The following is a 25,931-nucleotide window of genomic DNA, read 5'->3' as shown; positions in this document are numbered from 1 at the left end:
CAGGAATGATTGATTAGCAACCACGATGCGAATCTTGCTGCTTGCACCTCACAAACAAACTTGTACTGCCGTAGTCCACTACTGTAAATTAACAATATGCATGCCCGACCGGCTTCATTCTCTGAACCTAGCTAACACAGGTCGGCACGATTGATCATAACCTCAACAGTTATATATGCATGTGAACTTACTTATTGACTACTACTACTACTCTTTATTTGCCCGGCCTATTGATCGACTTTCGGCTGCTTCTAATTACTCTATCTTAAGATTACTATATACTGTGTTAAGAGACATCGCGCGTTTGTCCCAGCACTTCAATTATAGAGTGTGGACAAAAACAAAAAAGAATGTCTCTGCAGTCTGTTGATCGACCGTTTGTCAAAAGATGAGGGCGAAACTACATGCTAGGCCGGTTTATAGGGCGTCGAAAGGTTAACAGGAAAGACAGCCGCAAATTAAATCCCTTTCTCTGTATTGACCGGCCTCGAGGACCAGCAGGGGAGCTCGTGAAAGATTTTCCATCAGGACGGCGTGTTCACAAGCAAGCATATGCTTCTAGTTCTAGGGCGTCCTTTTCGTCGTTGTAGAAGAGATGGGTTGTGGCCTTCCCGCTAAAAAGTAGCACATCAACCCACCAAAGAAAGTACCGACCTGTTGTAGTTGAGCCCACTCAGCTCAGCTGTAGCCCATTTAATTTGCTGCAGGGAGCGGGGTATGGGAACATGGGCCTCCATGGAGGATTCTAGGATCCAACCCACGGCCAGAAGTTCCTTCCTCTGTCTATTTTCAGTGGTTTTGATCTTTGGCTCTCTCTCTATATACAGAGTTTGTGAGGGTTTGGGCAAAGAGAGTCAGTGTTTCCTGGCAGTTTCGTCCCTCCCTCCCACGTCCATTGGTCAAATTGGGTGTCCTTTGTATCAGTATTCTACTAGTACAAGCATCAGATTGCACTTTGGACCATCAGATTGCGTCATTGACTAAAATTCCATTGACCAAATCGGATGATCCCTACTTATTACTATTGGGCAGGCAGGCACCCAACCAGACTTCCTAAGTGGCCAGGACAATCCCCGATCGAGCGACTAGCACGGAGGCGGAGATGACGACCGAACCACCGGTCCAGCTCATCGGCGCTTTCGGCAGCCCGTTCGTCCACCGCGCCGAGGTGGCCCTGCGCCTCAAAGGAGTCCCCTACGAGCTCATCCTCGAGGACATGAGCAGCAAGAGTGACCTGCTGCTCAAGCACAACCCCGTGCACAAGAAGGTCCCCGTGCTCCTCCACGGCGACAGGGCCGTCTCCGAGTCGCTCGTCATCGTCCATTACGTCGACGAGGCCTTCGACGGCCCGCCGCTGCTGCCGGCGGACCCCTACGAGAGGGCGCTGGCTCGCTTCTGGGCTCACTTCCTGGAGGAAAAGGTAATTAATCCATCCTACTTACTGCGCCTTCAGCCTTCTATCGGTTGCAACATCGTGCTAGTAGCTATCCGCATCTAATCCTGTCGGGAAAATCAAATTCACATCAGTGCCTCGAGCCGCTGCGGGTGGCACTGTTCGCGGACGGCGAGGCGCAGAAGGCCGCCATGAAGGAGGCGAGGGAGAGCCTGGCGCTCGTGGAGGAGCAGCTCAGGGAGAAGAGGTTCCTGGGAGGTGACGACATCGGCCTCGCGGACATAGCCGCCGGCGGCCTGCTGGCGCACTGGCTCGGTGTGCTCGAGGAGGTCGCCGGAGTGCGCGTCCTGAGCGACGACGAGCACCCAGCTCTGCGCCGGTGGGCGGTGGAGTACAGCTGCAGTGAAGCTGTGAAGGAGTGCCTGCCGGACAGGGGCCGCCTTCTCTCCTACTTCGCCGGGATCAGGGACAAGTGCGTCTCGGTGGCCAACTCAATGCTGCCCAAATGAACATTGACCTCATCATCATCTAGGAACGCAGATGCATTAGCATGTTCGGTCGCCCGTCACTGTCTTCATCATCGCACTCGCCACCTAGGGCTGCACATCATTAGGACCCGCCAGAACTGCGATCATCTAATGGCTGGCTTTTCACAAACTTGTTTTTTTAGGGGGTTTTCACAAACTTGTTAATCAGCAATGACGTTTGTGGTTCGCATCGACTGATTGATTTTTGAGCCCATTGACGAATTGAGATGGTTTAGGAAGATGGGCCGAAGAAATGCCTTGGCGTTGCAAGCCCAGGGTGACTTCGGCACAAATGGGCCCACACGAGGTCGACCTGTCGCGCACCGCAAAGAAAGAAAAGAAAAAAAAAGATAAAGAAGTGAAATGTCTACTTTTCTGGGAATCACTAAACAAATGTTTAAGACTGACGGATGCATCCAAAAAGTCCTAAACAAAAGAAGACAAATTGATCAAGTTAAATAAACCCGCAGGCCTTCTGAGTGCAGATGAGAGCAATTAACATAGCTAGTGGTCTCGCGTTTAGAAGCTGCCGGCCAAGATGTCGTCGGAGACGGTGAGGCTCATCGGCGCTTTCGGCAGCCCGTTCGTCCACCGCGCCGAGGTGGCCCTGCGCCTCAAAGGGGTGCCCTACGAGCTCATCCTGGAGGACCTGAGCAACAAGAGCGACCTGCTGCTCACGCACAACCCCGTGCACAAGCTCGTGCCCGTGCTCCTCCACGGCGACCGCTCCGTCGCCGAGTCGCTCGTCATCGTCGAGTACGTCGACGAGGCCTTCGATGGGCCGACGCAGCTGCCGGCCGACCCCTACGAGAGGGCGGTGGCGCGTTTCTGGGCCCAATTCATTGACCAAAAGGTAACATAACAATCCATGGCTCCCCATCTCCACACACAGAATATATAGGTGATCGATCCATCGAACGATGTCTTTCTTGTGCTCCTGCAGTTTGCAAGGCCGTTCTGGATGTCATTCTGGACGGGCGACGGCGAGCACAGGGGGGCCTTCGTGAAGGAGGCCAAGGAGAACCTGGCGCTCCTGGAAGCGCAGCTCAAGGGGAGGAGGTTCTTCGGAGGCGGCTCCATCGGCTTCCTCGACATCGCCGCGTGTGGGTTGGCCCACTGGATCGGAGTGATCGAGGAGGTCAGCGGGGTGACCTTGGTAAACGACGAGGAGCTCCCTGCGTTCTGCGAGTGGGCCAACGGCTATGTCGACGACGAGACAGTGAAGCAGTGCCTGAGGAGCAGAGATGACCTCGTCGCCTATTTCTCGGCGAGGAAGGAGATGTACATGGCGCGAGCCAGGGCTACTCTGCACAAGTGATTCATACTTCCCAGTGCCATTAATTTCCTTGCTGGCGTTTGTGTGTTCTTGCTTGCAATAAGTGTAACAATCTGTCCATTTTTATTGAAGCAAACCACACACGGTGTACATGATCCGATCCATACATTATCCCACTCACAAGAGAAATTAAGCTGTACAAATTCTTGAACCAAATTGCCGCTGCAAAGCCTGCAACGTGCATCATATTGCCTTCACCATCAGTCTGTACTTGTCGCTGTTTGCAACGTAGTGGGCGAGAAGTCGGTCCCTGTCCGGCAGGCACCGCTTGATAGCTTCGTCGGAGGCGTACTCTTCCGCCCACCGGCGCAGAGCAGGGAACTCGTCTTCGCTCATCAGACTCACTCCAGCCGACTCCTCGAGCACGCTCAGCCAGTGAGCTACCCCGCACGCGGCGATGTCGAGGTAGCCGATGGAGTCGCCTCCGAAGAACCTCTTCCCCTTGAGCTGCTCCTCAAGGAGCGCCAGGTTCTCCTTCGACTCCTTCGCGGACTTCTCCTGCGTCTCTCCCTCCGACCACACCGACAACATGAACGGCTTGGCGCACTGTACGATTGCCAGAGTTCAGTAAAAAAAAATCAGAACGAAATATTACTTTGGATTATTCGCAAGAAACGGCTGTAAATACCACAGTACCTTGTGATCCATGAAGTGAGCCCAGAAACGAGCCATGGCGCGGTCGTAGGGGTCGGCCGGCAGGAGCGGCGGCCCGTCGTAGGCCTCGTCGACGTACTCGAGGATGACGAGGGACTCGCAGACCGTGCGGTCGCCGTGGAGGAGCACGGGGACCTTCTTGTGGATGGGGTTGCGCGTGAGCAGCAGCTCGCTCTTGTTCTCCAGGTCCTCGAGGATGAGCTCGTAAGGCACGCCCTTGAGCCGCAGGGCCGCCTCGGCACGGTGGACGGCTGGGCTGCCGAAGGCGCCGATGAGCTTGACCGGTGGCGACATCTCTGCTCAATCCTAGCTACCAGTTGATTCCCTCTTGCTGCTGTCTTGGCGAAACTAAGAAAAACGTTTGTATTTATAGGGATAAACAATTAAGAATGCTCTTGCCTTAGCTTCTTGGTGCCCCTTCTAGATTTTTGGATGGTCAATTGTGGTGTGCTGCTGCTTCTCCGAGAATCGAAGAAGAAGCAGGGGGGTGTTTAGATCGCAAATATTTATAACATTTGGAACTTTTTGCTACTGTAGCGTTTTCGTTTGTATTTGACAAATTTTATCTAATCATAGTCTAACTAGGCTTAAAAGATTCGTCTCGTGATGTACAATTAAACTGTGCAATTAGTTATTTTTTTTACATACATTTACTGCTCCATGCATGTGTCCTAAAATTGATGTGATGGAGAGAGAGTGTAAAAATTTGGAACTTTGAAGTGATCTAAACGGGGCCCAGCTCTTACTTTTGTTTCCTATTCTTTAACTTCGTTTAGTCAATTGTCTGACATGTGATAAACTTCGTTGAAAATCAGCGGGAGGGAAACTATACAGGATGCCAGAGAGTCCCACACAGCTAAACGAATCTCTTTGCTGTGGAAGGAAGCAGCTGACGAGTTTTGAGTGTCTCTCTCACTCATACACAACGACAACAGAGTTGACCATCATTTAATGTTCCTCTCTGGAGAACAAAAAAAACAATTATTTGAGCATCTGAATACAGTGATGAGAAGCTCAATCTTCCACGACAAGCAGCGAGCAGCAACAAAATCCTAAAAGTTAAACCTACAAAATTAAACCCTTAATCACAGTGCACCGACTGCCCATCTATAGAACAAGTACTACCATCGGACGTGCCATTAGCAGTCAACAGTTTCCCTAGCCCTAGGATAGATCAAGCAAAGATGGGTGAGATGGTGAAGGTGATCGGCGCTTTCGGCAGCGGGTTCAGCCACCGCGCCGAGGTGGCCCTGCGCCTCAAGGGAGTGCCCTACGAGCTCATCCTGGAAGACCTGGGCAACAAGAGCGAGCTGCTGCTGCAGCACAACCCCGTCCACAAGCTCGTGCCCGTGCTCCTCCACGGCGACCGAGCAGTCTGCGAGTCCCTCATCATCATCGAGTACATCGACGAGGCCTTCGACGGGCCGGCCCTCCTGCCGGCCGACCCGTACGAGAGGGCCGTCGCACGCTTCTGGGCACAGTTCATCGATCAGAAGGTGATTTAATTTCCTGAGCTTTTTGTTGGTTCGAGAATTTGGCCGTGCCGAGGAGACGACTTGCTGAACATGACACTGCAGTTCCCAAGGCCGTTCTGGATGTCCTTCTTCTCGACGAACGGCGAGTCGCGGCAGCGCTTCCTGACGGAGGCGAAGCAGAACCTGTCGCTCCTGGAGGCGCAGCTCAAGGGGAGGCGCTTCTTCGGGGGCGACTCCATCGGCCTCCTCGACATCGCCGCCAGCGCGCTCGCTCACTGGCTCGGGGCCGTGGAGGAGGTCGGCGGGGCGGCGCCCCTGCTCACGGACGAGGAGTACCCCGCGCTGTGCCAGTGGGCGAAGCGCTACGTCGCCGACGAGACCGTGAAGCAGTGCCTGCCCAAGAGGGAGGAGCTCGTTGCCCTGTTCTCTGCGTTCAAGGAGATGCTTCAGGCAACGTCGCAAAAGTGAGGCATGTTTCCGTGCCAAAAATAATCGGTGTGCTGTGGACATGTTTAGTAACGATCTGTGGATCACGATTGTCCTTGGATTGGAATAAGATGCTCTCTGCCTCTGCGCAATGGATCTTCTCTGCTCTCTCCAGTACAGAGATGAAATTTAGGAACGGTCAGCGCTGGTGTTTTGACCTTGCATGCTTCTTCCCCACCGTCCGATCTTCCTATGCTGTAATCATGCCCGTTCCTTTCTTTGACCAGTCATCCGCGCCCGCCAAAGCGTTCTTCACTTCTTCCCCGTTCGCTCGCACATCGCAGACTCTCGCGGTCGCCGTCTCGCCTCACGCCCTCACCTCGTCGATGCGAATCAGATCTCGCCGCCGATCTGATGGATAACACTCTCGCATTCTTCCTTGCCTGCCTCGCCCTTTACCTTCCACCTTGCTGTTGCCGGCGCCGAATCGCGCCCGTAATAGCCCTAGCCACCGATTGAAACCCTAGCCGCGCCGCCGCCCGCCGTCGAGGCGTCGACTGTCGAGACGTTACTTCTAGGCTTCTAGCTGGGGTTTTGAGGTGTAAGTTCTCATTCTTCAATCTGTGAAGGTCGACTTCAATTTGAATGCTCGCGCACGCCTGATGGCTGTAATGTTCCGTAGGAGCAAGTTGGTTAAAACTGTTTTTTTTTCGCCCCACATTACTATGCAATGCACGGACCTGGAAACGGATATGCTCTTTGTTTGGATCGAAATTGGAGCTAGGGTAGCATTTGATGCCCTTTGCATCCTAAACAGATCAATTTGGAAGTTCAAATGCCGACTCTTTGCCCCCTATTTTAAATCCAGAGTTCAATCTATCAAAGCTGAAATGCCTTCTTCACATTTACGGTTGTGAGACATCTTCATATTTCGAATTGAGAGTTCGAAGACCAAACAAAACGAAGTCTCAACATCTGAATTGGATGTTTTTGTAACCGAAAGTGAAAGATGAAAACCTGAACTTTTGTACTTACGGTTCTTAGAAATCTTCTTATTTTAGTTCCAAACTTTAATCTTTCAAAGCTGAAATGCATTCTTCATATTTACGCTTGTTAGACATCGTCATATTTCGAATTGAAAGTTCGAAGACCAAACAAATTAACCAAGTCTCAACTCTCAATATCTGAATTGGATGTTTTCATAACCCAAATTGAAAGATCAAAACCTGAACTTTGGTACTAGTTCAGAGTGACGTTCCATCTTCAGACTGTACAAAGTGAAAGTTCTAAATAAGAATTCCCCTGGTCCTATCTGAAACTTGCTGAGCTATGTTAGCTAGAAAAATGCCCGCAGATTTATTATTTATATGCTGAGGTCACTGCTTATGCCAGCTATACGGTTCATTACATCCCCTGTCCAGCTTGCGCTATGACTGTATATATTAACAATATGTGCCTGATCTGCTCATGTATTGATTCTATATTTTAGGCAAATCAAATCTCTTTGACTTCAGCTGCATCAATCCTAGTGACCATTTTGACTTACGGCTCCACCTGTAGGTTTGCATTCAACGATGTTTGTCGGGCCAAGGGACAGATGAGTATTTTTTTATTGTTGTTTTGTGGGCTGAAGCAACCAAGAAATTCCCGATCAGATGATCATCTAAAGAAAAGAAAAGGAAAGAAACAAGAAGAGCTTGATCTTCTTGGAGAAGAAGCTGCATTCTTGATTATCGCTCCTATAAATAACGGGAATGGTTTAGTAAGATAGCAGCGAGTCGGAAAGATAGCAGAAAGATGTCTCCACCAGTTAAAGTCATCGGTGCCTTGGGCAGCACATTCTCACACCGCGTCGAGGCCGCTCTGTGTCTCAAGGGCGTGCCTTACGAGCTGATCCAAGAAGATCTGAACAACAAGAGTGAGCTGCTGCTCACGCACAATCCCGTCAAAAAGAAGGTGCCTGTGCTCCTCCATGGCGACCAGGCCATCTGCGAGTCCCTCGTCATCATTGAGTATGTCGATGAAGCCTTTGAGGGGCCGCCCCTCCTGCCGATCGACCCCTACGACCGTGCCGTGGCCCGCTTCTGGGCTGACTTCATGGATAATAAGGTACTCTCATCTTTAGAAGCCGGTTCCTATGAAATATAAACATCTGCTAGTTGTGCTAACACTGTTCAACAGCTTCTCAAGCCGTTCTGGCTGGCACACTGGACAGAGGGCGAGGTGCAGAAGGGATTTGCGAAAGAGGCCATGGAGAACCTGGCGCTTCTAGAGGTGCAGCTTAGGGGGAAGAGGTTCTTTGGGGGTGACACCGTCGGCTACATCGACATAGTCTTTTGTTGTTTAGCTCCTTGGCTGAGTGTGATTGAGGAGGTGACTGGAATGACTGTGGTAGATGAAAGCGAGTACCCTGCTTTACGCCAGTGGGAAAAGGAGTACAATTCCTATGAAGCTTTGAAGCCGTGCTTGCCAGGCAGAGACCAACTCGTCGCCTACTTCACTGAAAACAAGGAGAAGTACAAAATGTACGCCAATGCATGGGCGCAGCAGTGATATATTTCCTTTGCTGGAATAACATAGGCGTGCCTAAATAAACATGCCCATGTCTCAGGCTGATGGATTTTGTGTGAATTCATATGCTTATTGCGTGATTCGATGTACTCCCTGCTTTAAAAATGCAAGATATATTTTGCTGATGGGTATACAGAGAACCGAGAGCTCTTGGCACCTATCGTCATAGTTCGAAGTCCAAGGTCCAAATGGGTTGCTTCATGATCGAGCACTCTTTTCTTTTCAATGCACTGTCAGGATAATGACTTTGTATGACAGTTCTCTACATTAGTAGCAGTTATGAAAACCTGAGTCAAAATTCCTTGGCGAGCAAGCTGAAGGAAAAGAAAAACAACTGCGGCATAACCTGTCCAGTTTTCTTATCATTTTGAGGTATGGATCAGAACACACGAAACACGTAACCCTTTCAATAGGGTCACACACTATTACAAACGACTTCATCACAGATAGTTTGGAAATTGGAACTCCTATTCAGTACAATAACATTTTATTCACACAACACCACGAACGCTTTGGCATGTATATTGTCACATACTCACCCCGGCAATATACTTTTACCCAGTGGTATTACTGCTGCTGCACCATTGCCTTGGCCATCAGCTTGAAGCTGTCCTTTGCTGTGATATAGCCTGCGATACGCTCTCTGTTCGGCAGGCAAAGATTCACAGCTTCGTCGGAGGTGTAGTCATTTGCCCTGCGGGTGCGGCGCAGAGCAGGGTACTCGTCACCCAGCAGGCTCACACTAGCCACCTCCTCGAACACGCCAACCCAATGGGCCAACGCACTGAGGACTATGTCCAGGTAGCCAACGGAGTCCCCTCCGAAGAACTTGTTGCCATCGAGCTGCGCCTCCAGGAGCACCAGGTTCTCCTTCGTCTCCTTCACAAAGCCCTTCTGCAGATCGCCCTCTGTCCACAACGCCAGCCATAGCGGCTTCCAACACTGCATGCTCAACAAGACATGTTCAGTAAGTGCACGCACATAGATGCCGAACGAACTGCCGATTTTTACCTTCTGATCCATGAAGTGAGCCCAGAAGCGAGCGGCGGCGCGGTCGTTGGGGGTCGCTAGGGAGGAGAGGCGGCCCGTCGATGGACTCATCGATGTACTCGATGATGACGAGGGACTCGCAGACGGCGCGGTCGTCACCGTGCAGGAGGACGGGAACCTTCTTGTGGATGGGGTTGTGCTTCAGCAGCAGCTCGCTCTTGTTTGCAAGGTCTTCATGGATGAACTCATACGGTACGCCCTTGAGCCGGAGGGCCACCTCTGCGCGGTGGACGGCTGGGCTGCCGAAGGCGCCGATGAGCTTGACCGGCGGAGACATCGTTGGTTTTGCTTTTTAGCTAGCTCTTAGCCTGCTTGCTTGCTGTAATCTTGCGCATAAACTGTCCCTTTTTACAGGGAGGATTTATGACTAAGCGTTGATTGTTATTAGTACTGCGGAACGCTACTGCTTCTCCAAGGTGAGAAGGACCGAATTACATATATTGTTTCCTTTGGATAGTTGTCTTATCTGTTGGAGATCGGCAGATAGACAGGTAGCTTCAGGCTAAATGTTCAGATATTTTTTGTACTCAACAGGACCGGAAGAAAGTTGTTGAAACAAGAGTAATGTAGTCATTGGACTACATCAAAATAAAGTTTAGCAGAACTAATTAAAATCCTCGCAAAAAAAGTAATTAAAATCCATTTATGTGAGACATGGACATATTTATTCGCAGAAAAAAAGGCATGCACATATTTCACTGGGCATATGTGATCCAGGCGCAGAGGCGTGTTCTTCTTCTTCTTTTTTTTAGAGGGAGGCGTGTTCTTCTTGCCCTTGATTGCATCACTGTTTTCTTTGAAGGACTGATTATATCACTGTTGCTGCAACATTGTGTTGACGGCAGTTTTGTACCTCTCCAGGTTCTCAGTGAAGTAGGCGAGGAGTTTCTCTCTGTCCGGAATGCACGGCTTGAGAGCTTCGTGGGAGCTGTAATCCTTGGCCCACTGGACGATGGCGGGGTGCCCGTCCTCCTTCACCACGGTCACCCCCATCACCTCCTGAATCGCGCTGCTCCAGGGACCTAGTGCGGAAGCGGCGATGTCGAGGTAGCCGGGCCGGTCGCCGCCGAAGAACTTCTTCCCCTTGAGCTGCGCCTCCAGAAGCGACAGCAGCTCCAAGCCCTCTTTCTCGAACCTCTCCCGCGCCCCGCCCTCGACCCAGTGCGCCATGAAGAACGGCTTCGTCAGCTGTTAATCCGTTCGGCAGCGTTCGATCAGCGAAGCTGGTAGCACATAATATTCAGAGAGCAGAGCTTCTGGTCGGTGAACTCAGCAAGTCAGCATACCTTGTTTTCGATGAAGTCCGCCCAGAAACGGGCCATGGCGCGGTCGTATGGGTCGGTGGGCAGGAGGGGCGGCCCGTCGAAGGCCTCGTCGATGTACTCGGCGATGACGAGGGACTCGCTGATGGCCCGGCCGCCATGGAGGAGCACGGGCACCTTCTTGTGCACGGGGTTGAGCTTGAGTAGCAGGTCGCTCTTGGTCCCGAACAGGTCTTCGAGGAGGAGCTCATAAGGCACGCCCTTGAGGCACAGGGCCGCCTGGGCGCGGAACGCGTACGGGCTGCCGAAGAAGCCGATGAGTTTCACCGGCGGAGACGACATCTTTCTGCTTCCCGGCTATTATCTTATCTTGGCCAAACAATACTAACCATTCCTACTGCTTATAGTATAGTCAAAGGTGCGTGACGCTGCATCTTCCTAGAGAAGATGCTGGGTGAATTGCTCCAGCAGTCTACAACTATACACATGATAAAGTGCATGCAGCTCAAGATCAGATATATTCAGAGATACTATCAGATAATATGTGGTTCACTACACCTAGAAACCAGTAGAGTTACTACATGCCCACATGGGCAGATCTGAAAAATAATCTAGTGTATGAAGTCGCAGAGCAGAGCACACTGTATGCCTGGCATAAGCAATGACCTCAGCATAGATCTGAGGGCATTTTTCGCTTCCATTTTATTTAGCCAGTTTCAGTTTCATGATCCAATAAAAAAAAAGTTTTCTGTTTGGGCAGCAGCTGGCCACCCGGTCGCACGCCGTTCCGTCGCTTTTGGTAGACTCTCCAATGGTGGCTAAAAGCAGCTTCAGACATTTCTTGGCATTCACGTTGCCTGACGAGGACCCAAGACGCATCCAAAACTTCTGCCGTCGTCGGCGTAAAAAAAAAACTTTTGCCATCGTCTTCCTCCGTACGCCGACTTCCTCTCCCTATCTACACAGAACGTATTAAATTATCTGCACATGTGCCATGTATTGGTTGTCGGAATCGGTGAACCAAGTAATTTCTTTGATCTTCAGCTGCATCGATCAGTCCCTTACCTGCACCACGTGTAATGTTGGCGTCCACCATCCGGTGATGTTTATCAGAAAAGGGAGACGGCTGGGAGAGTCTCTTCTGTTTCGTTTTGTGAACCGATAGAATGGAAGCAGCCCAGCAGCTTCTCTGGAGTGGGATGACGAAACAGTTGACCAAGGATTCAAGGAAGAAGAGAAGCAGCATCAGATCCACACCTTTGACTGTACTATAAATAGCAAGGTATGGTTTAATATTGTTCGGCCAAGATAACAGCAAGTGGAGATGTCGTCATCCCCGGCAGTGAAGCTCATCGCCTTCTTCGGCAGCCCGTACGCGCACCGCGCCGAGGCGGCCCTGTGCCTCAAGGGCGTGCCTTACGAGCTCCTCCTGGAAGACCTGCTGAGAACCAAGAGCGACCTGCTGCTCCAGCACAACCCCGTGCACAAGAAGGTGCCCGTACTCCTCCATGGCGACCGCACCGTCTGCGAGTCCCTCGTCATCGCCGAGTACGTCGACGAGGCCTTCGACGGGCCGCCGCTCCTGCCCACCGACCCCTACGACCGCGCCGTGGCCCGTTTCTGGGCGGACTTCATCGAAAACAAGGTATCATGCTGACCGAATTCAGTGTCCAGAAGCTCTGCTCTCTGAATATTAGTATTTGGTAGTACCAGTTTTACTGAATCGAACGCTGCTGAACGATTTAACAGCTGACCAAGCCGTTCTTCATGGCGCACTGGGTCGAGGGCGAGGCGCGGGAGGGGTTCGAGAAAGAGGGCTTGGAGCTGCTGGCGCTTCTGGAGGCGCAGCTCAAGGGGAACAAGTTCTTCGGCGGCGACAGGCCCGGCTACCTCGACATAGCGGCTTCCATGCTGGGTCCCTGGCGCAGCGTCGTTGAGGAGGTGACCGGAGTGACCGTGGCGAAGGAGGAAGAGCACCCTTCTCTCTGCCAGTGGGCCAGGGATTACAGTTCCAACGAAGCTCTGAGGCCCTGCATTCCGGACAGAGACAGGCTCCTCGCCTACTTCACGAAGAACAAGGAGATGTACAGAGCTGGGGTCAGAGCAATGCTGCAGCAGTGATTGGGTTTTCTGCGCAAATGGGATCAGCATCAGCTATGGATCAGATTATTGGGCGAATGGCAGAATAACATGAATTAGCGCATTTAGCTTAGAAGGATGCATTGTGCTATTTTGAAGAGCACAAGAATTCTGAACTCATCTATATGCTGGTGAGTTACTCAAGTCAGATTGTAATGACGTTGTTAATTATAATTAATAAAAGCTCCACCCTTTGCCTGAAAAAGGCCCAGAGATATGCCCGTGGCTCACAAGGATGGATTTTGATTCTGCGAATCAACCTGTAATATTTATCTTAACCAATACTATCTTGTTTAAAAAAAATTATGATCTTTGGCCTGAAGCAACCTATCTAGCTGCTGATCTCAGGCAGGTAAGACGACTGCCTGAATGAGATAATAAAGTTCAGTTCTTCTTGGAGAAGAAGCAGCAGAAAAATATTCAGCAATATATGCAGACTATTTTTGGCTATCCTTATATAGAGATGCAAGGGACATGACCCGGTTAGACCATTGTAATTTTGGTGATTGTACCATAACATAGTCAATGGGACTTGTAAGTTCAAGGTTGTAGGATTTTCAGGTCGTATGGATGGGGTCCAATCCAGATGGTCCAATTCGTTGTCAAGATGTCCAAATGATCGCAGCGACGAATTGGACAAGTGCCCACCGAGATCAGTCGATCGAATGGATCGATTGAACCGACGGTCCCAGAATATAACGTGTCGGTGCATTGTTAGTTGAAATAACGATCAAGTACAAAAGAACCCAGTTGCATCGATTGAACCGATGCTACAAGAATGGAGGCGTCAGTGCAATGAGGAGATGACATGACGATCAAATGGAGAAATGACAGAGGCATCGGTTAAACCGACGGTGCAAAAGAAGACGTCGGTGCAAGCGTGCTGTAGTTACTCAGTACGCATGTTTTGGTTCCAGAAGTATTTCCAAGCAAAATCTTAAGCACCGGTTAAACCGACAGTCGTCGGTGCATTGCGTCGGTGCAATGATGTCGATATAGGATGGCAATTGGAGTTCAACAGCCAGTAGGCAGGCTGAATGACCGGTTAAATCAAAAGTGGCGACCGATTTAACCGACGCTTTATGCTTTTTAGGATAAAAGCATGTAAAAGTTAGGAGTGAATCTCTAACCTATATAAGGCCTCACCCTTAGTTGAGGCTGCTAGAGTTCGTGAGAAACTACCCACACTCTGAAAAAGTTCTCCAAACCACCCAAGAGCTCATTGATCACATCCTTAGGTTTAGCACAAGCTTTGAGAGTGTTAGTGTTAGTGCTAGGATTAGATCTAGAGAGAGTGAGAGAGCAATGCGTTGCTGCCTTGTGTGCTGGTTGTTGAGTAAACCACAAGTTGTATCTCGGTGTGCCGGTCCTTTGGAGTCTCGGTGGCTCGCCGGCAAGTCATCGACCCTCCGGCTTGGTGTGGAGCAGCGATGACTTTGTGCGGGGACATGGAGACCCCCTTTCGTAGTGGATCGGTATCGAGGTGACTGCGGAGTTGGCGAGTGCTTTGGTGGATAAGCCTTGGTGCGAATTAAAAAGAGTCCCGGAAAAGACTCGGTGACCGGGAAGCAATACTTTTAGCGAGTATTTCAACAATATGGACTAGAGATGACCTTGTGACTACCGATACCACGGGATAGATCTTCGTGTCGAGAGTTTGCTTTTCCTCGTCCCCTTCTAAACTTCCGCATTTCTTATTACAATGTTGCGTACCTTTACAGTGTAGTATCGTACTAACATTAGTTATAAGTTGCAAAATTCTTTACTTTAGTTAAACTCTAATTGTACGTCTAGATAATATATTTTAATTTATATTTTTTACTAACTAATTTGAGCTAGGTTAAAATTTTAGAATTGCTTGATTCGCTCCTTTCTCTCTTGCCCTAGGAGCGCCGATTTCTTTCGAGACAGTTTTTGGCCGAGATAACAACCAAGGGAGAACAACCCAGAAAGCAAAGGAAAAGATGTCTGCGCCGGTTAAGCTCAGCCCATTCGTGCACCGCGCCGAGGCGGCCCTGCGGCTCAAGGGCGTGCCTTACGAGATCATCCAAGAGGACATGGGAAAACAAGAGCCAGCTGCTGCTCCGGCACTGAACTTGTTACTGAACTTGCCTTCTGGAGCAGTTTCGGGGGCCGTTGTGGCTGTCGTTCTGGACGGAGGGCGACGTGCAGAAAGGGCTAATCAAGGAGACGAAGGAGAACCTGAAGCTCCTGGAGGCGCAGCTTGATGGCAAGAGGTTCTTCGGAGGCGACTCGGCCGGCTACCTGGACATAGCCCTCAGTGGATTGTCCCACTGGATGGGCGTGTGTGAGGAGGTGGCCGGCGTGAGCTTGATGGGGGAGGACGAGTACCCTGCTCTGCACCGCTAGGCGAAGGAGTACACTTCCGACGAAGCTGTGAAGCAGCGCATGCCGGACAGAGAGCGCCTCAAAGGCCACTTCACTGCAAAGAGAGACAAGATGAAAATGGTGGCCATGGCGATGCTGCAGCAGTAATCCGGTGTCGTGTTTTGGCTGTTGGTAAAGGTGATGCCTGTAGAAAATGTCGGTCGTTTAAGTGGTGCCTGGTCTTCTTGTAGATGGCAGTTCAGACTTCAGAGCCACTGCTTGCAGAGACGCAGCAGTTCCATCCTCCTGTGTCTGCTGGTCCTCATCTTTCCATAGAGGTGCCTGTTACTGACATTTGCATACATGCATGATAATCTGGGTGTTGTGAATTGGCTTTTTTTTCTCGAGTAAAACTGAAATGTGATCCGGACTTCATTCATATGAGCAAGCCTAACAGAATGCTAATCTGAACTTGTAAAATGAAGCTGAAAGCCCCCGTCCAACATAGATCAAGCAATTGTGAATGCATACCTTGATAGATCACCACCTCTTGCACCGTGTTAGGCGGTTCGAATCCATCTTAATCAGCTCTTGCCCAGCTTCTGTGGACTAAAAAACCACAATTAAATGACTATGGAATGAAAAGCTGCCTAATTCAGATCTAGAATCAGGTAACATAGAGATAGAGCCCTGTGTTGAAGACAGGATTTAAAGGAAAGATAGGTGCAGAGGAGTTGATTTCACCAAATTTACCAGACGCTTTTTTTTCTTGTGCTGACAATATATGCTGGATTTGTAATTCAACTCTTAGCACCTCCCCGGAAGCGCGACGCAATCGGAGGCCCTAATGCCCAATATCAATCTGCACGGCCCCATCAACCGATCGAAGGAGGACGGCGGATCGGCGGCGGCGGCGCGTACATCGGAGACGGCAAATCATCGCGCGCTTCCGGCCCTTGTCGCTGGAGCCGGAGAACCTCCTCTGAATCGGAAGAGAATAATATGGTTCTAGGGTTTGATATTGGACCGGAAATTGCGCTCGAACTGGATGGGACGTCCGGCGGCCGGCGGCGGATGCGGATGGTCGGGAGGAGAGGGGAGAACAGAAGCCAAATGACCTGCCATTAGGAGAGGGTTCATTTGTAATCTATAGGGTCCTTTCTGCAAATAGTCGGATCGCGATTAATAATCGCGATCCGAACTATGGGCTTTTATGTAAATACTGATTCCAATAATTTACATAAAACACCCTATTTCGAATCGCGATCCAAACTGGGGGTATTTCGTAAACTGTTGTGTCGCGATTAGGGGGGATTTGCAAATATAGACATGCGGCCTGGAAGGCCGCGCCACCACCGGCGACCGCCGTCATCTGCCGTCCGAGCCCAGCTCCGGCACCGGAAGCGGAAGTGAGCCCTAAGCGCGCCGCCGCCTCTTGAACTGCACGATCTGTCGCTGAGCCACCATCGCGGTCGCCTAGCCGCAAGAATGCTAGCCGCCGACCGGTGGCTGTCGGGCGGTAGCGCTGCTGCTCCCAGGAGATGCGGAGAAAATCGACGACGAGTTGCCAGAAAGCAGTGCGTGCAGGGACACGTTTCCGGCGAGCAGGTCGATGAAGCTGCAGAAGGGATCCATCCCAGGAACGCCAGCTCGTCGTCGGTCCGCCGCGTCGCCGGCTCCGCGTAGTAGTTGCGCCATGGCTCTGAACTTCCCGTTGTTCGATTCAGGTCAGCAGCACGCACGCACAGATTCAGAGACTGATAACTGATGCACTTCGATGAATTTCTCTGAAATTTCAGTAACTTGTTGGGGTTGGCGGAGGCTGCTGCACGGCTACGGGTTTGCATTTGCAAAGCAGGGTGTTGCCGGTGATCAGCAACAGGTTCAGCCTCTTGATGTTCTTGTCCTCTCTGAACTGGGGCTACACAGGCCTGAAGGAGAAGGATCTCTTCCATGTGACCATGTCAATGTGCCCACTAGAGCTTCCATGTCACCAGCTTCTCCACTTGCACTGACGCCAACACCTGACAATGAAGGTGAGCACCAAGAGTTTAGCTGACTGATCAGTGAAACCGAAAGAGTTTATCATGTGTTTCTGCCAAATTTTAAGAACAAGCACTTGATAAGACAAGCATATATATAGTGGCGATTGAGAAAGGAAGTTGGTGGTTTAAGATCAAAGGCAACTTGTACCGATCTAAAAATAAATTTAGCAGACTAGTAACCAACTCTTCAGATTCCCTTTCCACTATCCTTTGCAAAATTATCTTTGATGAGAACTACTCCAAAATGTTAGTATACAACACGAAGTTTAGAGGATTTTTTATTTTTCAAAATGTATCAATTACTTGGAGACTCCATTATGTTCGTATAACACATGAAGTTTAGAGGGTTTTTTAATTTTTCAAAATGTATCGATTACTTGGGGTAATCATACGATTGATCAATGCTCTGTACATAGATTGGAACTGCGAATTGTCCAATGTTCTTATCTAATAGCCCAAAACTTTATTTAATATTTTCGGCCTTCTATACCGCTCCGAAGCGGACAGCGGCGGCTATCTGGGTGGAGTATTTTATAGTTGTAGACCTAGTCCTCTTGGGACGCTTTTCAAAGGTGATCGACCATTGAGGGACAGAGAGATAATCATTATTCCTAGCCTGTTCTTCGGACTAAACCAATTCCCCCTTGTGCTCTTTCTCGGACAGATGAGAGGATTGAAAAGAACGAATAGAAAAGAGGAGGAGCTGCACCAACAACTCCATGATCGCCATCTATAAATTCCATGATCCTATGTTTTCCTTTCAAGGCAAAATCAAAAGATTAGAAAGAAGCAATCCGATTCTGAACCTTCCGGAGCTGATGCAGCAGTCAAGCTTATCAGCGCATTCGGCAGCCCGTTCGCGCACCGCGCCGAGGCGGCTCTGAGGCTCAAGGGCGTGCCCTACGAGCTCATCCCGGAGGACCTGCGCAGCAAGAGCGAGCTGCTGCTCAAGCACAACCCGTGCACAAGCTCGTCCCCGTTCTCCTCCACGGCGACCGGGCAGTCTGCGAGTCCCTCGTCATCGTCCAGTACATCGACGAGGCCTTCCACGGGCCGCCACTCCTGCCTGCGGATCCCTACGGCAGGGCCCAGGCGCGTTTCTGGGCGAGCTTCATCGATGGCAAGGTGACTGAACCTTCCTTGAGTTTGTACGAAATCTGGTTAAAATTTGCATTAGTTTATCCGAGTAATTTAAACACACTGCAGTTCTCGAGGCCGTTCCTGCTGTCGTTCTGGATGGAGGACGGCCCGCGGAAGCAGGAGTTCGTGAAGGAAGCCAAGGGGAACCTGGCGCTCCTGGAGGGGCAGCTCCAGGGGAAGAGCTTCTTCGGGGGCGACGCTGTTGGCCTCGTCGACATTGCCGCCAGCGGACTCGCCCTCTGGGTCGGCGTCTTCGAGGAGGTCGCCGGGGTGAGGGTGCTGAGCAGCGAGGAGCACCCTGCCCTGTGCCGGTGGGCCGAGCGCTACGTGAACCATGCCTCTGTGAAGGAGTGCTTGCCGAGCAGGGACGAGCTCGTCTCCATGTTCTCGGCGAGCCAGGAGGCGTACAAGCTGCTGGCCAAGGCAAAGCTGCCGAATTGATAAGGATCGTATATGTACCATACGTGTGTCTTGACGGCTCTTGGCTCATGTCATGAGCCTGGTTTCTCACGGACGATAAACTCTGAGACTGCCGTGTCAGTATGTCAGGGTCCCAAGGGTCTTTTCCATTTCTTTCGACAATGCAAGTGTGTGATTTCCTTTCTTTTGATGGATTGTAAAAACGGTCGTCTGATCATTAACCCATGAGAAAACCAGCAGTTCCATCCAAATTAAACAGTCTACTCGCTGTAGCAAACTATAATCTACTCCCAAATTACGACAAGGGATTAGATGGAGGCACACATAAACAGAGTCAAAGCTGACGAACGAAACAGTCGAGAAGCTTCGGGCACATAAACATACACGCCTGGTTTGACGAACAAAAAGAAAAAAAAATGATTCTTCCTGGAGAAGTTTCATTACGTACCGACTCAACTAATAAATTAGTCTTCCTGGAGAAGAACCAGGCGCTACAAATACCAAGAGAAGAACCAGGCAGAACTGCCTGAGATCAGACTGAGACACCTCCACGATCAACGAAGCAAGCGAACATGAGCGGCACGACGGTGAAGGTGATCGGCGCTTTCAGCAGCCCGTTCAGCCACCGCGCCGAGGTGGCCCTGCGCCTCAAGGGCGTGCCCTACGAGCTCATGCATGAGGACCTGCACAACAAGAGCGAGCTGCTGCTCAAGAGCAACCCCATCCACAAGAAGGTGCCCGTGCTCCTCCACGGCGACCGCGCCGTCCCCGAGTCGCTCGTCATCATCGAGTACGTCGACGAGGCGTTCGAGGGCCCGCCGCTCCTGCCCGCCGACCCCTTCGACCGCGCCACCGCCCGCTTCTGGGCCCGCTTCCTCGACGACAAGGTAGTAACACACCCTATCAAGTTGTGGTCGAACACTTGGAAGTTTTTACTGTATGTTCATTCCTTGGTCCGAGCAGTGCTCTACGCCGTTCTGGCTGTCGCTGTGGACGGAGGGCGAGGTGCAGAAGGGGTTCGTGAAGGAGATCAAGGAGAACCTGAAGCTCCTGGAGGGGCAGGTGAAGGGGAAGCGCTTCTTCGGGGGCGACGCCGTGGGCTACCTCGACATCGCCGCCAGCGGGTTCGCGCACTGGCTGTCCGTGTTCGAGGAGGTCGCTGGCGTGAGCCTGGTCACCGAGGAGGAGTACCCGGACCTGTGCCGGTGGGCCAAGGAGTACGTCTCCCACGAGGCGGTGAAGCGGTGCCTGCCGGACAGGGAGAAGTTGCTCGCCCATTGCACCGCGAGGAAGGACTTCTTCGTGTCCACGGTGAAGTCAATGGCGCCCAAGTAATCTATCACGCGTACGCTAGCTTGAACCAAAAGTATAATATAATCTGCCGATGGATGTTGAATTTGCGTTCATGGATAACGTATTGTAGCAAGCGGTCACGTATGGCTGTGCGCGTGTGCGTTCATGGATAACCAAAAGTATAATAAGAGTAACTCCAGCAACAATTTCTAATTCTAATTTCTAAAGTATTAAGGGCTGTGATTTTTACCCTCAACTCCAGCAACACTCCTCACACTTCAGCTCATATGTCTCGCTATAAGTATATTAAGGGCTATGACTAATTAAATAGTCAGATTTAATTTGCATATTAAAATTAACCGTACATGGCAAATAAACGAGAGTCTTTTCACGACACCAGCGCTGATCTATCTTGAAAAAAATAGAATTGCACTTCTCGTCGTACGGAGCACGGAGGGAGTAATATACTTATAGCGAGATGTTATTAATCTCAAGATTTGCTGGTATAGACGTCAAATTGACGTTTATTGAGCGCGACGACAGCGGGGGCAAAAAGGCCCGTTCGGAACTTTAATGTCCAGGCCATGTTGGGCCTGGGTTATGTAACTTGGGCTGGAGCGACGCCACAGGAGGAGGTAACCACCAATGCCCAAATTAATTAAATAAGCGTGGCCCGCAGCGTCCCTTTGTTTTTTCTTTCCGTCCCTGTTTGCTTGTTCTCCAGCGACACCAAAGGGGATGAAGCAACTTGCAAGCGCGCCGCACGGTATGCTCATGGTACAGGGGACTCAGCACATGTGCCGTCTGGGCAATGCCTCCAAGCGTCCATCCAATCCCTTCACTTTCACCGCAGAGGAGAGGAGACCGTCCAGGCACGCAGCGCAGTAGATCCACACACAGGTTTCGGCAGCTGCTGAGGTGAAATGCAGATCTTGCTAACAGCTGGTTATAGCTCCGATTAACAAACAGATCGATGCTAATTTATTTATTCTATATATTGCCGGCGAACAACTGATGAACAGGTCATTGGAATCATCGAGGAGTACGCCACCCTCGTGGCCATCGTCGTCCATATGGCCAGACCTCGAACAGCTGCGGCACGCTTCGTGTTCTTCTCGCCGTCGCCGATCTGCAACTTTACATTTTTACCCGCGGAATCACGGACGATATGCTTCTCTGCTGAACTTTCACCACCTTTTCTTTCTCTTGTGCAGGACGACGGCCGGCGCATCAATGCATAATTGCTAATTTGTTTTCGTATCCTGAGACTAGCTGTTGACTAACTCATGTGTTTTTTCTTTTACTTTTTATTACCACCTTGTTTGACCCAACCCGATTCATTTGACCAACTGCCTTCTGCCTCGTTGTGGATCCACGACGAGCAGGCCTAGCTCTACTGTTTCTTCTCCATGGCCTGGAAGAGGGCATTCTCAACACCGCGCAGTGTTCTTTTTTTCTCCCCCTTCCCTCCCGTCAGAGCATCAACAACTAACTGTCACATAACAAAACCTGATCTCTCTGCAGCTGTGCAACCGACACACAGTTCATGTCTCCATTCCCGTGCTGCCCCCACCTGTCTGGTGACTGCTGGTGTCAAGAAAATTTAGCCGGTACAGTACAGAAACGGAAAGGGGGAAAGAAAACAGAAAAAATCAGGGAAAGGGTTTAAGAGATTTTACACATCTGGCGTTCTGTTCTCGTTTCATCCGAAAAACAACATTTGGCTGCAGTCCCAAGTGTTACGAATGAGCTCTTTCTTGCTTTACTAGTACGAGAATTCCACTGTGACTGCTGCTTCAGTATTACTGCTGCTCAAATGGAAGTAACGGTGCTGCTCTGGGCCGTCTTTTGCTGTCGCCTACTCCTCGCTGCGGCACTCGCACCACTTTTCTAGACGAGGTTCGATCCAACACGCGGGGCGCCTCGTTCCTGGCGCCGGCGTCTCCACAAGGAGTCGGGGTCTCGTGGATGATGGATCTGTCTGTTATGGATAGAAACGGTCTCGGAGTCTGGAGCCGGCGAGAGTTGCGTCCTCACGTGTGATGCGTGGCTTTCCGTGGGCTGCTGCACCCACCCCAGGCGCAAATGCATTCATGCCTGTGGCTCAGTGGCTATTGGTGCTGGCAACTTGCATTTCAAAACAAACATGAGCTTACTGCAAAAGAGAATATAATGATTCTAGTTCATGTACAATGATTTTCCGAACACCAAGAACGTGCATGACATTTCTTTTCTACACATGTTATTGATTAATAGTGCCATTCATAATCCTAGCATGAAAACCTTCTTAATACAGCTTTACCGATCAAATAGATCTTGAAGGATACGCGGAGAATCTAAAAGAGGTACTCCCATCTAATAGTTTAACAATGTTATATGTATGCAATTTACTACAAACAATTAGTGTGATACATAACTGAGGCTAACAGAATTCAGCAGGCCAACAGAGTACTACTAGTACCAGCGAGAGGCAGCCACAAAACCGGGTGCACAGGATCCTCGCCCACAGAAGATCCGGCGAGCATTCAAAATTCCGCCCCCTCCGAATCCGATCGCCCCCTCCTCGACGATTCCAAAAGCGTCGATCCACCCCGAAGCCAAGCCGCCCGCCGCCGCCGCCGCCGCCCTCCGAATCCAACGGAAGGAAGCCCAACGAACCCATCCAAATCCCGCAAGGATCACCACCTTCCCTGCTCGCGATTACCCCACCCCACCCCCGCCCGCCGTCCAGCTCCGGCAAAACCTTCCCCTTCTCGCCCCGTCACCTCCCTTGCCTTACCCCTCGCCGCCTTCGCCTCGGAGAAGCAAGCGGAGGGCTCCAAGGAACCCGCCGCCATGGTGCAGAGGAAGCAGGCGCGCAAGAAGCCCAAAGATCCCGGCGCCGTTCTCGAGGGGGACGCCGTGCCGCCGAAGGGTAATCCCGGGAGCAGGGGAGGCGGCATGGCCCGGGCGCCGCTCCCCGGCTACATGAGGGCGACGAGCTGCTCCGACGCGAAGGCCGGCACCGGCGGCCGGGCAGCGACCCCCGCCGCGCCGCCTCCCAAGAGGGAGCCGGTGAGGGAGAAGGTGGTGTTCACGGCGGCGCCGCCGCGCGTGGGCCGGGCCACGTGCTCCTCCACCATGAAGGGACCCGGCGCCGGCGAGGCGCACGCCTGCCCGTACGGCTACTGCTCCCTCAAGGGCCACGTCCACGCGTCCGTGGCCCCCCTCAGCAGCTTCGTGGCGTCGCGGAGGCGGCTGATCAAGACCCAGCAGAGCATGAAGCTCAAGGGCGCCTCCCCGTTCCGCAAGCCCAACAGCGGCGGGGGCGATGGCTTCTTCGTCGAGATTCGCGCCGGCGCCGGGGCTGCCGCGCCGCCGGCTGGCTCGGACGTAACCTGCAGCGATCTCTCCACGGAGGAGGTGGACGCGATGGTGAGGCGGATGGAGTACGTCATGTTTGATCAACTGAGTCGTGGGGATGATGCGGAGGGCAGGGCAAAAGGTTCGGGTGCTTCGGTGGACGGTTCTTGCGGATCCAGTGATGTGATTTCAGATGGTTCGGTCGAGCTGTTGGGGGCGTCCAAGCATCGCCGCCGCGGAGAGGAGGCTGCTTTGGTGGATCTTGAAGACGGAGACTTTGGTGCCTGCAAGTCGGACATTTCCGAGGAGCTGGATGCCAAACATGAAACAAACATCCCTGAAGGTGGAATTTCTGACAATGTCTGCTTCAATCCTATTGCTCATATACATTTTGGAATAGAGAAGCAATTGTTGATGCATGGTGAACGATGTGCCAATTCTGCAGATAGTGTCGGCAATACTCCAAAGGAATCATCAGTTGATAGCATTTCCAGCGCGCTCAGTGGGATAAGCTTCGAAGATGTTAGTTCTGATTGTGCTGATGCAGCATCCTCTCAGAGGAGCAAGCTGAGTATTGCCAGGAGGAGGAAAACATCTGAAGAGGGTGGAGAGCAAATGCGTCCTTTCAAACCCAAGCCCCCAAATTTTCTTCCAGCAGAAACTGGTCCAGAGGCAGAGAAGGTTGATCTCAGGCATCATATGGTGGACGATCGGAGGACCGCTGAGGAGTGGATGGTTGATTATGCTCTTCGGAAGGCAGTGAAGAAATTAGCTCGTGCTCAGAAGAGGAAAGTGGAGATGCTTGTGCAGGCCTTTGAAACTGTTCTACCCACAGATGCCAATGAGAAGAAACAGCTACAGCAAGACGGTGACAAGGCAAGCTTCACTCTTACTAGGCCATCTCAAGCATGCAGCTGAGGGTTTTAAAGGTAAGGAACAGTAGAGGAAATTCTTCTGGAATACTACAATTGCCTTGGTATCAAATTGTTGGTTCAACTTCTGATGCTATTTTATCGACCTTGCAGTTTGTTGGTTAGCTGGACTAATCATTATCTGAAGGTTCTCAGTGGTCACTGCAATATTAATGCCAGAGACCTGCTCAACTAATAGGGAGCAGAGAGCTGCTTACTGTCACTGTTTTCTCATCGGGTAGTTGAGCTGCTAGAAGCTCACTGAGTTGGGTTAGTGCAAGACCTAGTGCATGTACATACTTATGTCTCTTATGCTCAGTTTAGTGATGAGAAATGAGTGTAGGAGACTTGCAAACTGGCAAGAATGTTGAGATGTACTATTCCTTAGACAGATCAATAAAGCTCTTATTGGCTGACATTTGTTTCCACTCAGATGGTGCGCGGTGGCCGTATAAGAATGTTTACTGCGAACTATGTCAGTCTAATTCATGTAAGTACGCTACTGATTTTCTTGTGAACTTCTTGTGCGTCTCCTATTATCATGCCCCTTTTCCAACATCTCAGTAAGATGGACGAGCTGCAATCCAATTTGAGTAAGTGTCTCTTTATGAATATCTGAATACTTCTGGGGTTTTTGATAAGGTGGCGCGTCTGAAAACTAGTATAGATGAATAACTGCAGCTAATTATTTACTGTTCGACACACTAGAACAACTCTACTTTGGTTCTGGACTGAGACTGTAGAACAGGCTATACCTATACAGCATCACAAATTGCGGTGTCAGCAGTCTGCTTGTGCTGATACAAACAGATGCAGCCAGTGAACAGGAAATTCACTTCTGTAGTTCTGTTCATATGTTAAGATGCTTCTCGATGCTTAATTATACGCAGCTTCTAAGTTCTGAAATCTTCAATTGTCCGGGTTGCTTATGATAATAAATATTATTCAAACCAATTCATACGGCCGGTGTTTTCAGATCAGGAGAAACCAATCAATAGGGCAGATGAGAGATTCATCGCCAAGAATGAATGGCATTGATGGAAAAGCGTACCAAGAAGTGCTTCCAACGGATAAACGACCATGGTAGATCAAGCATCGCATTATCACGGATAAGTGGCACAAGTACGGAAAACGCAAGTCACATCGGATTCAAGAATTGATGCTCCCACCAACCATAACGAACTGAGAGAGCGTCTCTCATCTTGATGATCTAACCACCAATCTTTTTTGAAAGAAGACCAACCACTACCAATCCTCTGTGAAACTTGTAAAAGAAGAAGGCCAACACTGACATGCTGTGCTGTCAAACTATCATGGACCATTCAGGATGTCAGCGCAAAACGTTAAAGTAGTCCATGGCAACTTCACGGATTGGATGAGTAGTTTCGTTGTTCGGCAAAATTGAGTATGCTTTGGTAAAGCAAACTTCACGGATGAGAAGTTTCGTAGAAATTACAAGGTCAATACAGTTATACTCACTAGTGAGTTTTGGCTACATACAACATGGAAAAAGGGTGCGTAAATTCTTCTCATGAAAGGGGGCAAGATAATGAATTGCTTCAACATCTGCTTCCTTAACTATGCAGCCTTACTGATTACTGCTTAGAATTTAGAATAAA

At 50.6% G+C, this 25,931-nt stretch overlaps 8 protein-coding genes and 3 pseudogenes across 9 annotated transcripts; 9 read left to right on the top strand and 2 right to left on the bottom strand.

The window, feature by feature from the left end:
* Nucleotides 1–1,058: 1,058 nt before the first annotated feature.
* Nucleotides 1,059–2,106, top strand: LOC112892225 (probable glutathione S-transferase). The gene is made up of 2 exons (XM_025959359.1): nt 1,059–1,420; nt 1,528–2,106. Exons 1-2 carry the CDS (start codon nt 1,103–1,105, stop codon nt 1,900–1,902), a joined length of 693 nt encoding a protein of 230 aa, XP_025815144.1. The 5' UTR covers nt 1,059–1,102; the 3' UTR covers nt 1,903–2,106.
* Nucleotides 2,107–2,237: 131 nt separating this feature from the next.
* On the top strand, nt 2,238–3,348 carry LOC112892226 (probable glutathione S-transferase). Its single transcript, XM_025959360.1, has 2 exons — nt 2,238–2,773; nt 2,864–3,348. The coding sequence occupies exons 1-2, from the start codon at nt 2,459–2,461 to the stop codon at nt 3,236–3,238; spliced, it is 690 nt and encodes a 229-aa protein (XP_025815145.1). The 5' UTR covers nt 2,238–2,458; the 3' UTR covers nt 3,239–3,348.
* LOC112895756 lies at nt 3,297–9,820 on the bottom strand (annotated as a pseudogene).
* On the top strand, nt 4,825–5,972 carry LOC112892229 (probable glutathione S-transferase). The gene is made up of 2 exons (XM_025959362.1): nt 4,825–5,406; nt 5,488–5,972. The coding sequence occupies exons 1-2, from the start codon at nt 5,095–5,097 to the stop codon at nt 5,851–5,853; spliced, it is 678 nt and encodes a 225-aa protein (XP_025815147.1). The 5' UTR covers nt 4,825–5,094; the 3' UTR covers nt 5,854–5,972.
* On the top strand, nt 6,250–8,507 carry LOC112892228 (glutathione transferase GST 23-like). Its single transcript, XM_025959361.1, has 3 exons — nt 6,250–6,412; nt 7,372–7,920; nt 7,993–8,507. Exons 2-3 carry the CDS (start codon nt 7,609–7,611, stop codon nt 8,362–8,364), a joined length of 684 nt encoding a protein of 227 aa, XP_025815146.1. The 5' UTR covers nt 6,250–6,412; nt 7,372–7,608; the 3' UTR covers nt 8,365–8,507.
* A 162-nt stretch (nt 9,821–9,982) lies between the features above and the next one.
* Nucleotides 9,983–11,279, bottom strand: LOC112892224 (glutathione S-transferase U8-like). The gene is made up of 2 exons (XM_025959358.1): nt 10,719–11,279; nt 9,983–10,620 (listed from the first exon to the last, which is right to left on the bottom strand). Exons 1-2 carry the CDS (start codon nt 11,034–11,036, stop codon nt 10,246–10,248), a joined length of 693 nt encoding a protein of 230 aa, XP_025815143.1. The 5' UTR covers nt 11,037–11,279; the 3' UTR covers nt 9,983–10,245.
* Nucleotides 11,280–11,825: 546 nt separating this feature from the next.
* Nucleotides 11,826–13,050, top strand: LOC112892223 (probable glutathione S-transferase). The gene is made up of 2 exons (XM_025959357.1): nt 11,826–12,339; nt 12,444–13,050. Exons 1-2 carry the CDS (start codon nt 12,019–12,021, stop codon nt 12,813–12,815), a joined length of 693 nt encoding a protein of 230 aa, XP_025815142.1. The 5' UTR covers nt 11,826–12,018; the 3' UTR covers nt 12,816–13,050.
* A 1,675-nt stretch (nt 13,051–14,725) lies between these two features.
* LOC112892230 lies at nt 14,726–15,499 on the top strand (annotated as a pseudogene).
* A 1,358-nt stretch (nt 15,500–16,857) lies between these two features.
* Nucleotides 16,858–18,950, top strand: LOC112895752 (annotated as a pseudogene).
* A 178-nt stretch (nt 18,951–19,128) lies between these two features.
* Nucleotides 19,129–20,278, top strand: LOC112893355 (probable glutathione S-transferase). The gene is made up of 2 exons (XM_025960636.1): nt 19,129–19,653; nt 19,730–20,278. Exons 1-2 carry the CDS (start codon nt 19,339–19,341, stop codon nt 20,099–20,101), a joined length of 687 nt encoding a protein of 228 aa, XP_025816421.1. The 5' UTR covers nt 19,129–19,338; the 3' UTR covers nt 20,102–20,278.
* Nucleotides 20,279–22,661: 2,383 nt separating this feature from the next.
* Nucleotides 22,662–24,728, top strand: LOC112893353 (calmodulin binding protein PICBP). 2 transcript variants are annotated; one of them, XM_025960634.1, is made up of 3 exons: nt 22,662–23,744; nt 23,847–24,330; nt 24,427–24,728. In XM_025960634.1, the coding sequence occupies exons 1-2, from the start codon at nt 22,895–22,897 to the stop codon at nt 24,317–24,319; spliced, it is 1,323 nt and encodes a 440-aa protein (XP_025816419.1). In that variant the 5' UTR covers nt 22,662–22,894; the 3' UTR covers nt 24,320–24,330; nt 24,427–24,728. The 2 variants fall into 2 exon arrangements, with proteins under 2 accessions (XP_025816419.1, XP_025816418.1); XM_025960633.1 differs by having other exon boundaries at nt 22,662–24,330.
* Nucleotides 24,729–25,931: the final 1,203 nt, after the last annotated feature.

The sequence above is a fragment of the Panicum hallii genome, chromosome 5 (assembly GCF_002211085.1).
Source record: "Panicum hallii strain FIL2 chromosome 5, PHallii_v3.1, whole genome shotgun sequence".
NCBI classification, from domain to species: Eukaryota; Viridiplantae; Streptophyta; class Magnoliopsida; order Poales; family Poaceae; genus Panicum; species Panicum hallii.
The sequence above is the reverse complement of the archived record's forward strand: the minus strand, read 5'-3'. Positions and strand labels throughout refer to the sequence as shown.

Coding starts and splice junctions, on each gene's coding strand:
- LOC112892225 (XM_025959359.1), top strand. CDS start 1,103: ATGACGACCGAACCACCGGTCCAGCTCATCGGCGCTTTCGGCAGCCCG. Junction 1,421..1,527: donor CTCACTTCCTGGAGGAAAAG/GTAATTAATCCA, acceptor AATTCACATCAG/TGCCTCGAGCCGCTGCGGGT.
- LOC112892226 (XM_025959360.1), top strand. CDS start 2,459: ATGTCGTCGGAGACGGTGAGGCTCATCGGCGCTTTCGGCAGCCCGTTC. Junction 2,774..2,863: donor CCCAATTCATTGACCAAAAG/GTAACATAACAA, acceptor GTGCTCCTGCAG/TTTGCAAGGCCGTTCTGGAT.
- LOC112892229 (XM_025959362.1), top strand. CDS start 5,095: ATGGGTGAGATGGTGAAGGTGATCGGCGCTTTCGGCAGCGGGTTCAGC. Junction 5,407..5,487: donor CACAGTTCATCGATCAGAAG/GTGATTTAATTT, acceptor ATGACACTGCAG/TTCCCAAGGCCGTTCTGGAT.
- LOC112892228 (XM_025959361.1), top strand. CDS start 7,609: ATGTCTCCACCAGTTAAAGTCATCGGTGCCTTGGGCAGCACATTCTCA. Junction 7,921..7,992: donor CTGACTTCATGGATAATAAG/GTACTCTCATCT, acceptor ACTGTTCAACAG/CTTCTCAAGCCGTTCTGGCT.
- LOC112892224 (XM_025959358.1), bottom strand. CDS start 11,036: ATGTCGTCTCCGCCGGTGAAACTCATCGGCTTCTTCGGCAGCCCGTAC. Junction 10,621..10,718: donor CGGACTTCATCGAAAACAAG/GTATGCTGACTT, acceptor ACGGATTAACAG/CTGACGAAGCCGTTCTTCAT.
- LOC112892223 (XM_025959357.1), top strand. CDS start 12,019: ATGTCGTCATCCCCGGCAGTGAAGCTCATCGCCTTCTTCGGCAGCCCG. Junction 12,340..12,443: donor CGGACTTCATCGAAAACAAG/GTATCATGCTGA, acceptor ACGATTTAACAG/CTGACCAAGCCGTTCTTCAT.
- LOC112893355 (XM_025960636.1), top strand. CDS start 19,339: ATGAGCGGCACGACGGTGAAGGTGATCGGCGCTTTCAGCAGCCCGTTC. Junction 19,654..19,729: donor CCCGCTTCCTCGACGACAAG/GTAGTAACACAC, acceptor TGGTCCGAGCAG/TGCTCTACGCCGTTCTGGCT.
- LOC112893353 (XM_025960633.1), top strand. CDS start 22,895: ATGGTGCAGAGGAAGCAGGCGCGCAAGAAGCCCAAAGATCCCGGCGCC.